The sequence below is a fragment of the Parus major genome, chromosome 1 (genome assembly GCF_001522545.3).
Source record: "Parus major isolate Abel chromosome 1, Parus_major1.1, whole genome shotgun sequence".
NCBI classification, from domain to species: Eukaryota; Metazoa; Chordata; class Aves; order Passeriformes; family Paridae; genus Parus; species Parus major.
In genome coordinates, this window is record NC_031768.1 from 82,117,136 (window position 1) to 82,133,591 (window position 16,456).

The following is a 16,456-nucleotide window of genomic DNA, read 5'->3' on the forward strand; positions in this document are numbered from 1 at the left end:
TTTGTACTGGTCCTTCTGCTCCCAAACGCAAGGTCTGACAGCATTGCCTTGATTGCCTCTGAAAGCACAAGCACAGTTTTGCAGAGACCACTGCAGTGCTGACAGACTTCAGGACAAAACTGAAAACTGAGAGCTGTACTTGCTATCAATAATAAGTCAATATGCATTCAGAGTCAAAGTGTTACCAGCACTCCAGCTGAGCCAAATTACAAGTTTAATGTGTATTAGTTGTCTTCTAAGTCAGATTATATTTATCACAGATGCCCATCTCTGGCACCGCTTTTGGCATTCCCCTCAGGCTTGGGTTGACAGCCAGCAGCAGTCCTACTGAAGCAATCCCCATTCCAAGCAGCTTTCCCCGAATTCTGGTGGTGGTGGTACTCCTCCTCCAATCAGCTGTATGGGCAATCACAGGGTCAACCCATTCAATAAACTGACCCTAATGAAAACACCCTATAAAAAAATGCAAGAACAACCAAACAACTGCTGGCCCAAGCCACAGGAAGCAGCAGCCAGGGAATGCCCAGGCACAGCGCTACGGCACTAAGCCAGCCTGTCCCAGCATGCTTGCAACATATGGGAACATAAGGGAAAAGTCTGCACTTAGAGAGGACTATCTTCAGAATTCTGGTCCCCACTACTGCTTTTATGAAAAACTAAAAGGTTTTACAGCAAGGGTTATAAATTGAGTCAACATTTCAGAGATTCCTCATGGTAAATGTTCTGAGTAAAGTCTGACCGAGCCAGGGAAGATTTCAGGGTGTGCTACGGAACACATTGGTCATTTGTAACAGCCCACCTCACATGTTTGAACAAGCAGTAGCAACTCAGGGTAACAGAGTTATGGCTCCTTAATTCCAGTTTCCATTTCACAATGGCATTTGAGCTCCACAATTAAACATAACACAACAACATAACAAGCAAGATTACTTCTCGTATACTATATATGTGTTATATATATATATATATATTAAACATAACACAACAACATAACAAGCAAGATTACTTCTCGTATACTATATATGTGTTATATATATATATATATATACTGCTGCTGACTCAGAATAACTATTAAAATGCTGCTGGTAACATAAGAGCAAAGTTCTACAGATCAAGTTTGAATCCACCCTAATGTTAGTTTAACCATAAGAGCTTTGATCAACAACATGTTCATGGATGGTAATGGGTAATGACATGAAAGACGATACTCTCCCAAGAGGCCCTCAAGAACACAGCTGGCCACTTCTGCAATTCACTTACTGAGTGCATACAAGTTATAAGCCATTAAACTAATTTGGTTATATGATGAAACATTTAACTTATTTTTTTTTTTCCTTTAATCTGTGAGGCATTTAATAGAATATCTGCCTGAAGGAAGTTTTCATGCCTTTTATTCACCCAAGAAAGCTGTGCTGGATCAAAATCATACTGAAAAATGCTAAGGCATATAACTTCAGAAATATTTTAAAATTTAAGGGAAGAACAAAAATTTTCAGAGCAAAAAGCAGGAAGGTCAGGTTTATGTCAAAAGCCTTGAGGCACTGGTGTGTTACCAACAGATGCAATTCTCAACCAAAACCACACCATACTGAAGTGTCACAAACTTGCACTTTTGTAACATTAATCATCACAGATACTTGCTCCCAACCTCAGCAGAAGGTATTTAAGGAAGGCTTCACTTCACCAAGAAAGCATTTCTGTTCTGAAAGCAGCTATTTATATTGACATGGTATTTCTATTTATATTGACACTTATTTCTACGCCAATAAAGACCACCAAGAACAAACACTGTGTTAATTTTCACAAAATCACAGAATGGTTTGGGTTGGAAGGGACCTTAAACATGATCTAGCTCCATTTTCAGAAGTTTATGAATAAAACAAGTGAAGTAAGGAAGGGCAGACTTAATTTCAGACAAACAGAATGTAAGTGGTTCAGAAAACCAGAAGTTAATCATTTGGTGAGGAATAAATGAATGGGAGTTGAAATTCAGTCTTCAGTAGAATAGTTCAGGAAAACAAGAGCTACCAAACTATAAGCAATCAAACAATATATAGCATCTGCCTGGTTGGAGTTGTAGGAATTCCACTCACCATCATGTAGCCCATCATTCCTGTTGGTGTTGTGGCAGGATAGGCCATTACAGGGGGTGCCTGGTGTGAGAAAGAGTAGTGAACTGAGAGGAGAAGAGATCAGCTGCATACTCCACAACATTGCTTTCTAAGGATCAACTGCAGCACTGAGCTTATTATGAACATAGCAAAGAATAAATAGGATTTGCAGTCTGGTGTTAAGAGTGTAGCCTAATTATTTCAAATGGAATACAATACCTAAGCTAAAGTTTCTGGGCCATTTTGGCAAATTTCTAATAATGTATTTGCTTTTTTCACATAAGGATTGTGGCTGTTTGAACTACACTGCAAGTTACCACTCTCTCAACATCCTGTTTAGAGAACACAGCACAAGACTCAGAAGTTTAAGAGAAAATATGAAGCAGAAGCACTTTTTAATCCCATGAAGTATATACTTGTATTTCAGTATCTAAAGTAATGGTACACAAGGAGTCTGAAGAGAGAATTTGAAAGACTGAAAGACCAAATTACCATTGCTTCTGCTGACACTTAGAGGAATTCTCTTTAGTCAGGATGGACACTCTATGGGGATTCTCCCAGCAGGCTTTGATATAAATTAGACTCTCACAGGAATAGCCAGTTTGCATTCCCTCTTCCTTGCTCACTGCATTCATTTAGCAAGACATGCTAAAAGTCCTCTTAGTACTTGACTACATTTAGTACTTGGATACATCTATATTACCCTGATGTGCTCACTGTACTTTTATGAAAGCACAGTACAATTGCTGTCAACAGACAAAAACTGGGTGAATTTATTTTGTAAACAGCTTGGCAATATATATGTAGAAAAACAGCTGATAACTCTTAGAAAAATAGAGACAGTTCTTCATCTCTTTGCCAAATTCTTTATTCTACAGTTTATTATCCACCTTCTAAAGTAGTATTAACTATTACAAGGACAAAAAAGTTAAACAAGTTGGAATTTTTTTTTCAGACTAAACTGGTGCTTACAGATATTCAGATAACTTGCTGTCTTTATCCACTCCACCCCCTGTTAGTCTTCCCTTTTAGAAAAAAAAACACTAATTTTCATGCTTTTGCTGTGGGGATTTCTAATCAAGACAAACACCATAAGCATGTCTTGGTACACAGACATTGTTGCTACAGAAAAGAGGGAAATAATAAACTATTAATCATACTGGACTAATTAAAGCAGATAAATTGTTTCATCAAGAATAGGGCATCAGAAAAGCTGCTTCTGAATTCAGTTCTAAGGTATCAGCTGCTTTTTCTTATATAGTAGAGCCAGTGCAACTGGCATTTCAATTGCCATGAGAACAGATAGAAAATCATCTGGACAGCATATTTGCCACGTATTTCAAACAGCGGGCACAGCTATCCTAAAAATAACAACTTCTTTTTTGTTTTGCTTGTGTACACACACCTACACAAACATGCTGAATAAACTTATGGTTGAGTGCTCAAATATGGACCTACCACCCTTTAGTTACAGAGCTACCCTGGCATAAAAACAGAATACAGGGAAAGACCAATATTACAGCTGACATAAAGAAAGAAGTCCTTTGAAATGAAAGCCTGCATTCCTCAGACAGCAAGCACAGGTTATTTCTTGCCCTCTGTAAACTATCTGCATTAATTTTCTTTTTTTTCATATGAGAATTCATGACATATTGGTGTCTCCCCACTTTAAAAAAAAATATCAAGATCTACCATAAATGTGGATCAAGTGCCACATATAACAGAAGCCTGTGAGGTTTCATGCAGTTATTCAAACACAATATTTTTATCTTCATTCAGAATTCACCAAATGCATTAAAGGCAGCACAGACACACATCCCAGCTCTCTGGCAGCAGATGGTACAGTTTAAAGCAAGGAAAAATAATCTTGGTATTTCCCATGCCATCATTCGATTCAAGAGCCTGCACACAACCTATGAAGTTTGTGTATGCTAGGAAAAGCTCAATTTTTGGCACACCAAAGATTTTCAAATGAGAAATGTGTAAATAGCGAGGAGGTTATGAGATTCTGCAACAGCAGTGGTTAATATCAGCATGCCAGTTGATTGCAAAAAGGCTGTGGGTTGTTTCACTTACGTATTGTGGAAAATGCATGCCATTCTGTATTTCCCAGGGAGAACAATTACATAATGCAATAACACTGGATTAGAAGCAAATACTTACACAACAGAATATACACAGATAGCATTTTAGTTCACAAATACATTAAATGTTTACTCCAACACATTCTTGTAATTTAAGTCATTCACTGAGACAACACACCTGTGATACTATCATTGGTATTAGGTTTGACATTGGTTTGCATAGTCCATTTATTTGGTATATGCCTTTTTCACCAAAGATTTTCAAAAGCATATCAATTTAGCAAGCAGCAGCAACTCCGCAATAAAGGGACCAGCAGAGGAAAACAAAGCTTTTTTTTTTTCCCCCTCACATTATTTCTTTTTCAAGTTTCTTATGTCTGTAGAACAGTTTCACAGGAAGTGTCTCAACAGTATCTCTCAATAATAAAAGCTGTTAAACGTAATGACTTATCATCACAAGATGCAGATAAAAGACATGAGTTATTAAACAGATTTAAGCACACGGGTAAACTCTAACCACCAGTCATTAATGCAGGTAAGTAGTTACAATTCCTTCAATATCTACACACCCCCTCCAGTAAGATCCCCAAACATATTTTTCCCTAAAAAAAATTGCAGTGCATTGATAGGGGACACCTGGTAGGGAAGAGATGGCAGATCCCAGGAGAAAAGTCCCATCTTACCAAATCCACAATCCTGCATTACTACACTGTGGACTCAACCTTCTCTAGTCACATTCAGATGCAATAAGTCCTTGGGGGCAGTTTGTTACCTGTTCTGTCCATGTATAGCTCTCCAGGTCATTGGTGAAAGGGTGAGTAGGATTCACATGCAAAAAATGTTCTGTGAACACTGTGAAAACTACTTCTGTAAAGTCTTAACATGTAATTAAAAGCCCTCCCTCTACATCGCTACCCCAAAATCCTTGCCAATACTACCTGTTAAAATAGACACAAACTTGCTCATCAAAACATGGATTAAAAGCAACTGCACACACTGGGGCAGGAAAGCAGCAGTTACACACATCAAGAAAGCTGTAGTCACAGACACCTCTGCAAGTACCAGCGGGGGCCAGTTCCCACCCCAGAGCAGGCCAAGTTACAATGTAATGATGTGTGACCTATAAGAACACCTGAAGGTCACTTTCACACTTTGCACACTGCAAAGTACCTTCTCACTCCTTGGAATTCAGAGTTTTATGTCATAAACCGATAGAATGGTTTCGGTTGGAAAGTACTTTGATGATCACCTAGTTTCAATCCCCCTTCTGTGGGCAGGGACACCTTCCACTAGACCAGGCTGCTCAAAGCCCCGTCCAGCCTGGCCTTGAACACTGCCAGGAATTGAGGCATGCACAGCTTCTCTAGGAAACCTGTGCCAGAGCCTCACCACCCTTGCAGTAAAGAATTTCTTCCTAGTATTTCATTTAAACCTGACCTCTGTCAGTTCACAGCCATTGCCCCTTGTCCTGTTTTTACATGTACTTGAAAAGTCCATTGAGTGAGACCCAGAGACCACTACCTCCCATGAGTGAGGCTGCTCGAACACGACTGAAGTTCATGCTAAACCTGCACATCACATCACAAACTATTTACTAGAATAACACAGCCAAGAAAAACAAATCCCAGTAGTACACAGCTCCAACTAACTACCTCTTCAATTTTCTATTACCCTTTTACTGAAACTATAGACCATTTTCAAATTCACCCATTATACATCACCCTGCAGATCTAAATTGCAGGGAACTCACTATTTTAAAACGAGCATTTGCTTACCAATGTTGGAGCATTCCACGCAGTGGTAGGTGCGATCTTGGGTTGCCAGTTGGAACCACCTGTTAGTTTCTTTTCACCTGGCTGAGTCCAGTTTACATCACTTCAAATAAATTTTTTAAAAAATTGTTAGAAAACAATGGACTTTCTAAGAAAACTTTCTCAGGTAAACACCATTTCCACTTGGAAATGAGGCTTCTTTTATTAATGAAACTCATTTAGCAAAAGGGTTGATGAAAAATTTTGTGACAATATGCTTTGGCTTGGAAGAGCAGGAGATGTTCAGCATGAATCCCCATGTAGAGATGTTCAGCATGAATCAGCATCTCAGTCAAGTTGTCCAGAATAGGTGAATTAATGTATCTGACTTGAGTCAAGATGTTCGAGTTAGATTTCTAGACAGCATATTAGATTTCTGAACGATTTCAGAGTTGGCACAGATGGTTCCAATAAACTTGAAATTTGCCAATCCCATTTCTCAACTTTGCTGCTAGAGTAGATGTTTGCTACCCTTGAATACACACACCCCGCTTAAGAATTCACCTTGTCTAAAGGTCAGCCTCAAGACTGAGGTTGCAGTTTCACAATATTTAAAACCACTTTGCTCTCACTCAGATCATACCAAGTATTTAAGGAGCGCTATTACTACCTGCAACAACTACAAAGAAACATTTTGATGAACTAATTTTTTTAATATACCTAAAGTCTGAAAGGAATCAGAGGACAACTTGCCTGCTGCTATCATTGTCACTGCCACCCAGTCCACAGTCACCTTCCAACAGCTCTCAACAATTCATTACACCTTATACAAGAAGTACAGTCCCACATGCGCTCTGAAGGATAACATTATGTTGGCATGCACAGGTTTCAAGAAGTACATTGATGAAAATTTATCATGAAAATCCAAATGCTCAACTTCTGACTAAGCATACTTACTTTTTAGTAGTTCCATTTCCAATGCCCAAATCTGTCACAAGGGAGAAAAAGAGACTACTGAAATTCTGTTTGTTTAAAATAAATCAGTAAGTATTTACAGTTTAGTGGTTCTATACTTACTGCCTACAAGATTGGCTAAAGATGAATCCAGATCATCTGACACTAATTTATTAGGCGGGACTTTGGCAACTGGAAGACTCTGGTTTTGAGAGGCCACTGTTGGTTTTAGGAGACCACCTAGTTCATCAAAGCCTTGGAATGAGAAACATAAGTGATTTGAATCACAGACCTCCTACAAATGTCATGTCATTCAATTAAACAGACAGCAAGGTCAACAAAATGGCTAATACAAAATTTAACCTAGTGATGCTGCTCTATACAAGAGGGACAAAACTTACACCTTTTGATAAAAAAGATATTTACTATGGAAATAAGATTTCACTTCAGTGGTTTAACCTATGGGACAACTTTACATGGAATGGATTCATACAGTGACAGTAAAGCAGGCAAAATGTAAAACAAAGAAGAAATATATAAAGTGTTTCAATCTTACAAAAACATGTATTTGCTTTTAGCAAATCAAATACAAAAAAAAATCCAATGTCAAGAGCCTAATGCAAAAGATCAGAAAATATCTACTTTCCAGATGCTCGAACAGAAAGAGCACAATGACTTCAATCCAAATTGTGTATTAACTGATCTTTTTCTGAAGCAATCTTAATGTCAAAAGAAAAGGCAAAGGAGTGTCAAAACCATGTTGTAGATGCATAAAATGAAGATGAAAGTTCACCTCTCCCAACCAAACTCTACAAACACAAATTTAATTTCAGCTGACAGCATATAAAAATTAAGGCTGTTCACTGTGTGAAGTTTTAATGTACAAAATATTTAAGTGGGGGAAATCAGTGATAACATTTCAGCAGAGCGTAGAAATAGTCTGTAAAGAAAAATTATTTTATTAATGCTGTTAATTATTGACCTTTTAAAATCAGTTTTCTTCATCTGAAACTCTGTCCTAGTAGTGTAAGTCAAAACATATTAAGAGATTTATACCTCAAAAGTAAAATAAATTAAAGGAAAGAACATACATCATTTATTTTAACAAGTGTCTTACCACCAGAATCTGGGACAACATTAGAAGATTTGTTTCCAAACACAGACTCAAAGTCAACATTAAGGCCAGCTGATGGCTGTGGTTGAGCAACAGGAGATGGAGTGAACCCTGTGCAGAAAAAAAGAAAGAAATTGTATGTTTTTATACAGCATTTCCCACAAATCCACCTTTATGCTAGACAAGTCAAATAAATATTTCAGCACTGCAGAAAGACTAGGAATACCTCAAAAGCCCAGATTACACCCTGACACCAAGCAGTTTATTTGGTCTTTATTTGAAGTTACTCCTCCAAAGAAAGATTTTGTCTCAAAAGCTGAACAGACAGGCCATAAGACACTCCCCTGCAACAGCTTAATCTCTGGATACCTTCATTGTTCTTTTACTATATGCTTACAATAAAATTACTGAGGAAAAAGTCACCATGCTTCTCCAGGAAAAGAAGCTGGCTAGTGATGAACGTGTTTCAAGTTTTGCACATTTTGCAGTTGACCATGTTTAGCAGTCAAATTTCTAGAAATTATGGCAAGATATAGGGAGTACAGTCATATTTCAACTCTTAGTGCTGTCTAAACTTACTTCATTTATCTTCCATGTATTTGTAGTTTTCTACAATTACACAATTTTTTTTAACACTGAAAATTTATTGCAGCATAAAGCATTGCATATGATGTTCAGCAGCATTAATTGATAGTTCAGTAAAAAAGGTGGTAGACATTTGTTTGTAGTATTTTTTCATGTTATATATGATCACAAGCACATGCATGTGCATCACAGAAGTATTCAGGCAATAACAGAAGTCATTATTGCTTTATATGAAAAGCACCAAAAAAAAAAAAAGCAAAAAAAACACCTTGAAAATTAGCTCTTCTGGTTTCTAACAAAAAGTATGATATGGAGAAATGAAAGGATTACAACTATGTCAGCAATAAAACACTGCAGTGGGCAGAAATAACTGACCAAGAACACTTCTTGGATTTCATTTCACTTGCTGCGACAGCACCTCATTTCAATCTTACTGTTTTTCTAAAATAAGTCACATTTTGCGCCTAAAAAAATTAATAACTACAGGATGTTATTCTTGAACGTAAATTTCACAGAAAAAAACCCCAAATTCAGATTACCTGCCTCTTTTTGTCTTAAGGAACACAAGACTCCTAACTCCATTACTACAACTTAGACAATGTAGTTTCCATTAAAAATAAATCTAAGTAAACTGCATACAGCAAAACATGAGAAGCAGTAATGTGGGAAAAGAGAGAGTAAATAATCAACAAACCAAAATGAGTATCTTTATGACATGTATACCATCAAGTTGTAACAAGCCATTTCAGAGACTCTGAACTGCAGATAGGAATTCCTTTGATGGGATGTCCTGCAACTCTTAAAACCGTGCCTGTACCAATAGAAAACTTGACTTACAATAGCTCATATTTTGCTTTAGCAATCAGCCTCAACCAAAATAAGCTGCTTTCACATTTTAGAAGTTTCAAGTTTTATGAAACTAAGATGATGAGACCATCTCCAAGACAAAACAATATGAAGGACTCCTTTGAATCAGCCCCTGATAAAGATCAAATCCTACCAACCAACTTATCAACCAACTCAGGGCATTTTGTTTAACAGGGATATTTTGAAAGATGCAAAGGTCAGTATTTTTAATGGAACTTCTTTGAGCATCAAGATTTGACAGAAACTAATAATCCTGGTTTTTTAATAAGGAATAAAGGGAATAGAGTAATTTGTAGTATTTAATCTTTTGTTAAATGATGTTCACTGATTTTTACGCAAGGATACTAAACCAAAATGGGACTTTATGGGACTTTTAAGAACTAAGCCTTCCACAAACCATTTACCGAAGATATTCCTAAGCCTTGCACTGCAGCAATGTTTACACACCCTGCTCAACCTGGTCTGGACAGATTATAACCTGTCACAGCCTACAGTCTCTCTAGCAACTATCAGGATGGTGCTTCAGAATCACTACCAATATGGTGTTACTACACAAATGTGAAACAGCTGCACAAATCATCAGCCAGTACTTTAATGCAGCACAGACTCTTTCTCCTGCTCTGCTGAAAAGCTTAACACTAGTTTAGTGCACTGTTTAAGAGTAATATATCAACAAAATTGCCGTAAGCAGCACGAACATCCCAATCCCTTTATCTTAGAAACAATGAGGTAGAGCAAGATGAAAGCTACTTATAAACATGCATGTCTTTTGTGTGGTTTGTAGCAACAAGTAAACTAAGAGAGATCCTGAAATGGGGAGATACTCATTTCATGTTTAGACTAAACAAGCCTTAGTTTGGCACAAACTGAAAAAGTACATACCATTTGTGACCACACACCTGGCACAAGCACATGAATAATAGTGGGAGCCACTATAACAAGCCACTTCTGTAGTCAGTAACATGCCTACTAGTTCTAGGCACACAACACATTCAAATTTCTGTGTGTGTGGTAAGGCTGCATCCCATTACCTACCTCCAAATAGACCAGCTACAGAAGAAGGCTCATTGCGGAAATGAGAAGCGTTAGGATAAGCTTGAGGACCACAAAAAGAATCTGATAAGGAGTATCACACAAGAGAGAAAGCCAGGAAAGGAGAAGAGGGAGAGTTACAGAAAGAGAACCAAGATACACTGTTTATCTGCTATTCAAAACTTTAATTTCACATCAGTCTATAAATCCACATATAGTCTAATAACATAGAACCAATGGAATGAAATCAATACACATCAGACAGACAGTAAGAAACATATTTACACAATCTCTAACACAAAAGGGAAAAGCACAATTTCAAAGGAACAGCTATATTAGGAACAATTTTTTTTCCAATCAAATGCCATGTTTTACACCCTTGGAGGAAATGAGTGTAAAAGCTTCAAGGCATTTTTCTTATACCTGAAGTATATTCATATTTGGTTGCCACAAAAGGATTTAGTTGAGTAAATGGATTGTAATGATCTAAAGAACCAGAAAGAGTTATTTTAAACCCACATTCACATTATCATAGTGTCTTGATTGTGCTACAGCTAAAACTGCATCTACCTGTCCCATACCAATCTGTCAGGAGGCCACCCTCTGGTTCTAGATATACCCTTAGAGCATGAGACACTGGAAGGGAATGTAATGTATCAATGTCATCCATTTCCAGTGACTTCAGAGCTCTCATGTAATAAATATCACAAAGACCAGAAAGCACCACAAAAACCCACCAGGGTCCTTGTTCACAACTCTGTATTGCTGCAACTTTTTGTGTGACTGCAGAACAAGTTAGACAGAGGAAACTAATCTGACCAAATAATCATCCTACTAAAAAACCAGCTGTATTTCAAATAACCATTCTACGTTTGCATGAGCCATAAAAATTTAATTGAAGCACAGACAAGACAGAATAAAACATAGCAGTACCAACTAAAAGTATTTTACATTTATTTAAAGATATATTTCTCTTGCTTGCTTTGTCTTTCCAATGAAGACAGGCTAGGAAACTAGTTAGTTAAGCTGACAAAGTATAAGTAGTATGAATACCTTTAAAGACATAATCCCTTTGATTTACCTCTGTTAACAAGTACCAGAGGTATTAAAAAACTCTTTGTTCTAATAGTCTGCGTTTTTCTTTCATCAATTCTAGTGAGGTTCAACCAGCATAAATACAGCCAGTGGTGTACAACTGTCTTTAAACTTGCTTTGTTTAATAGAATTGACATGTAATTAAGTGATTTTTCATGTGTGAAAACAAACTGAATCTTCATATTGAAAAGCAATTAAATTACTACAGAGCTGCACCAACACAAATGTTAGAAAGATTTCTAGTGAGACAGCCATGTTGAACCATCTCCAAAGTAAGATATGAACAGTTTTTAGCAGGTGAGTCACTAGCTTATTACCCCACAGGTAAAGAGTAAATTATGCATCAATATGTGCGTGGCCTTATCAATTTCGTTCATGACAACATGACTGAGGCAAAAACATCCACTACCCAAAAAATTGGATTAGGCTCCTTTGTTTAAAAAGAGCATTTCAACCTGAGGAAGAAAGTAACAGCATTTTCTTTTACTTCTCAGGCATATGCAGCATTTTACCTTAAAATTCCCAAGTACAAGAGACTGTAAAACTGCACTCAAGCAGCTGCTCTAACTGTAACTATTTCTTTACATCAGGTTAGAATCCTATCTAGGCAGCCAAGCAAGGATTTTAACACCATTTTTATTGCACAGCTACTAAGTCAAATTTTAACATAGCACAAAACCAGCCCCAAATGACCAGCTTTTAGTTTCTGAAAGGCTGTAAAAATATATTTTGGAAACTAAAATAATGTTAAAATTTTTAGGAAATAGGAAATTAGTTTAAAATGGTACTTTACCAACAAACATTTCATGTGTGGGTGTCCTACTGGTGAAAGTAGATACATCAGAAGACACAGACAGATGAGCAGCATCGTTAGTTTTTGTAAGGAAAGGATTTAGGTTTGGAATGGCATCATCAACACTATCAACAGTAGCAGAAAAAGGATCTGTTCAATTCCAGAGAGCAAGAGAAAGAAGAAAAGGGAGACGGATTTAGTTTTCTCCGGACATCTCTAAGCTTGGGATGACCTAGCTAATTATTTCATTTTCAAGTTGTCCAGGACTGCAGATACTAGCTTCTAATTTTCTTTTTTAAAATTTTTGAATTAATAACACCATCTTATAAACTGCTTCTTCTTGAGTGTGTTTTAGACTGAAAGCAACTACGTTTGTCTTTAAACACAATCACTTCTTGTTTCTCACAGTCATGCCTTGACATTTGCAACAATGTCTCTGGAGCAGGGGGTATCCATCAGCACTACAGAACCTGAGGCACTAGGAGAAGATTCAGTGCAATAAAATCCCCAAGACAACTTTAAAAATGTAAACAAAACCAACTGAGCTGAATTTCTCTTTCTCCAAACTGTGTTCTCACACACTCACACAACTCAGTTCTGTTACTACTGAGCATCACAAATTTTCAAGAGCAAAGTAGCATACAGGACATAAGCACTTCTGCTCCCTGGGTATCAGGAACAAAACAGCTTGTTGTTGGATATGCTGTTACCTGCAAGCAAGCAAAAAACTGCTCTGCTTTTACAGACAACAGAGACTAAACCATAAGGAGGACAATGCTGCTTACTAAAAAAACGGCCAGACTTTATTGGAATGAAGGAAACATGGATCTATACAAGTGACTTCCCAAGGCACATAGTTTCAAGTCTTCCTGAGAATGGAATTGCCAAGCTCAAGTACTCCTGCAATTCAGAATCTAACAGATACAGTGGATGGAGAAGGCAGCTACAATACTTGTTGACTGAAGGAGCTGTGGTTTAGCTGTCTGGTTTCAGAACCCATGAACTCTTGATAGAAAATTCAAGAACTCACCAGGTGAGATCAGCAAGGGCTGTATCTAGTCCTACTTACCATGGTGCCTAGAACTGTAGCTTACTCTTCTAGACAAAGCCACTACAGAAAAATTTCTGAATAATCATTGTAAGAAAGATGTCTTAAATTCTTCAGCTCTTGGCCTTTTATTTTTTTTTCACCTGGCAAGTTTATGCAGTTATCCATAACTCTTGTAAATACTATCATGCTGTGTGAAGCACTTTTGAAGTGTAAATTATTTTCCTTCCCTGAATGTGACTTCCTGATTCTTAGCTCTAAGTCCCACATAGCTTCAGATTCTTAGCTCTAAGTCCCACATAGCTTCATAATGTGCTCAGTTGTACAAAAGCCCTAATGGAAACAAAATTTAAAAACTATAATTACATTATTTTTTCCAGGCTTAATGCATGCTTCGATTCACTGCAAGCTCAAGATATGTTATTAGGTAAGTCCTGACTTTTCCCCAAATTGCTTGGCTATGTTGCAAAGAACAATTGAAATACCTTAGAAGACCTTTTCCTAAATCATTCAGTCAGCAAAATTATAGTGTCCAACACTGAATCAAGGACAAGCAGAATAAGCTAATATAATATTTGTAATACACAAAAGGAATACAAAATTATATATTACCTCATGTATGTTTTATATACTGGACATGCCAATCAGCCAGTTGCCTGAAACTGAGTCCTTGTTTCAGTTACTCCTTAAAACTGCTTTCTGCTTTGAATACCATTTCAAAAAATGTAGAACAAACAAATCTAACAATAAAAATGGGGCAGATTATCCGTTCATCAGTTCCTCCTTGCTCTTTCTGTTGCTGCTTCACATTCTGCTGATTTTATTGGTTCTCTTTATATAAGTGGAAAAAAATCAAACAGATGGGTCAAAATGTTCATTTCCACACTGATTTGTTTTGCTTCTGAAGTTTAGCCACAAACTGGTAGCTGGCAAATATACCAGACACAGCTGGAATGGTCTCCAAAGAACCCAAATAAATAGTGAAGATAAGATAGAAGAAATTAAGAAGCAGAAGTTTTTAACTGTATTTGTCTGAATCTCCTGTCCACTAAAATTATTTTACACATGCACTCATCCAGAAAATTACCAAAAACTACTTTCTGTTCCCAATTCCCAAGGCTATATATGGAACTTCCTATGTTTTGACCGTTGAGACAATATAATGCAATTTTAGATTATCAAAATTTGCTCAGAAATGTAACCTGTTCTCAGATTCACTGCTTGTCTGCCCCATTCTAACTCTAGCCAACATGTCTGATATTATCCAAGTCTCAGACCCTGCAAATGCTAGTAACAAAAGTAACCAAAAATTAATTTGGTTTGGGTAATTTATATCCTTGCATATTCAAGTTTTAAAAATTGCTGTCAATTCTGACAGCAACACCTCAATGTTTCTAAAACCCATTTCATCCTTGAATACACATGGCATCTGTTTGTGTCAATGGAATCACTCTGCACCTGCATGCTATCATTAGGCATTAATGATTTTGGTGCATTTAAAACAGTAGTTTAAATTTCGCAAATTTTTACCTTTAAATTATCTAATTAGAAGTATTTTGTCCAAAGAAACCTTGACAAAGGGTTTTCAGTGGCATCTTTTACAGTCTGAAATAGGTAAACTGGAAACATACAATCATAGAACCCATTCCCCAGGAGTTTAACCTTGTTAGCTTTAACATTTTTGGAAGTACAAAACTAAAGAGAGCAACCCAAATATAATGCTTATTTAACAATTTATTGGTTTATTACACACCTAAGAGCTTCTGCATAAAATTTTTAACAGTAACTGATTTTAGTTGATTTGATACTCTTCTCAAATCCACCATATACACCAAATACAAACATCATCATGTCAGAAAATTACCTAAGGGAGGGATGCTGTGCAGTGATTAGAGCACAGGACTGGAAATAGCTCAGGTTCCATTCTTGGCTCTGCCACTGACTTGCCGTATGACTTCAGACAAGTCAGTTAATTGCTCAGATTTCCCCATCTGTAAAATGTGGAAAGCACTTCTTATCTACCTCACCTGTGTGAAGTGAGTGTTCATGTCTGTAAAGCTGAAGAGTTGGGTGTTTTTTGATGAAAGGTAACACAAAAAATGGAGATCCCAGAATTTTAACGTGAAGTTTTAGCAGACAATCCAAAATCTTCACAGTTAATTAAGTCTTATAAGTATTTAGAAATGTGTCAATAGTAAGCAGATATATCAATGACTATTACTGAAGACTCATGTCACAAGCAACACAACACTGAACAAACAGACTTCCAGGTTCAGCTTTCAGGTTAATAAAGAAATGCTAAATTATGATGTGACCTTTTAGAGGCAGATAGTTCCTCTTTTATCTCTCATCCACAAAACAAACAGGACAAGCTGAAAGAGAAGGTATTTTGCAGAAAGCAATCAAGATGAGCCCATTTTTTTCCATTTCTAAACTCCAAGCCTATTGTAGCACTGAAATTTGTATGCCTAACTCCATATACCCCTCACTACATCTTTCTCCAAAGAGGCTTTGCTCAGCAAAACTAAAGAACAAGTAAAACTCATTTATTTTAGAAGCTGCCACATATATTAGTAGTGCCTTCCTCACTCAAAATTGTGTTATTTCCCTATGAACAAATGTGAGAAGGTATACAAAACAAAGCACACAGCAAAAAGTAAAGTGGAATACATACACAGCTTATTATGAAGATACATTAGATAGCTGGAAAGATGTTAAGAAGAGCTACAGCTCATAAAAAGAAAGAGGGAAGTAAAAATTTAGAACAGGGTTGTTCTGATGCCTATGAAACTTCCTGAAGCAGAAATCCCCAATTTTTCACATCATAAAAGAAAGCATTTTTTGCAAGCATCTAGTTTAGAAAAAAAAATAAAAATCTGGAAATAGCCCACATAGTTCAGGAATTTACTTTATTTTTAAGTGTCATTTATGTAGAAAAATTAAAAAAAAACAACACAACCTCCCTCTCCCTCTGATATAAAGCTTTTTAAACCTCCACCAGTATAACCAACAGTTATATTGG

At 36.8% G+C, this 16,456-nt stretch overlaps 1 protein-coding gene across 16 annotated transcripts in view; it reads right to left on the reverse strand.

The window, feature by feature from the left end:
* The window catches only part of PICALM (phosphatidylinositol binding clathrin assembly protein), a 66,871-nt gene that overhangs the window by 8,855 nt on the left and 41,560 nt on the right, over positions 1–16,456 (reverse strand). For 2 of the 16 annotated variants that reach the window (XM_015629552.3, XM_015629570.3), the window contains exons 13-20: positions 12,387–12,536; positions 10,502–10,582; positions 8,018–8,125; positions 7,024–7,155; positions 6,904–6,934; positions 5,971–6,070; positions 4,188–4,211; positions 2,094–2,153 (exon numbers count right to left, since the gene is read on the reverse strand). In XM_015629552.3, coding sequence (XP_015485038.1) covers positions 2,094–2,153; positions 4,188–4,211; positions 5,971–6,070; positions 6,904–6,934; positions 7,024–7,155; positions 8,018–8,125; positions 10,502–10,582; positions 12,387–12,536 — 686 coding nt within the window. The other 14 variants (XM_015629560.3, XM_015629585.3, XM_015629610.3 and 11 more) reach the window with 12 other exon arrangements.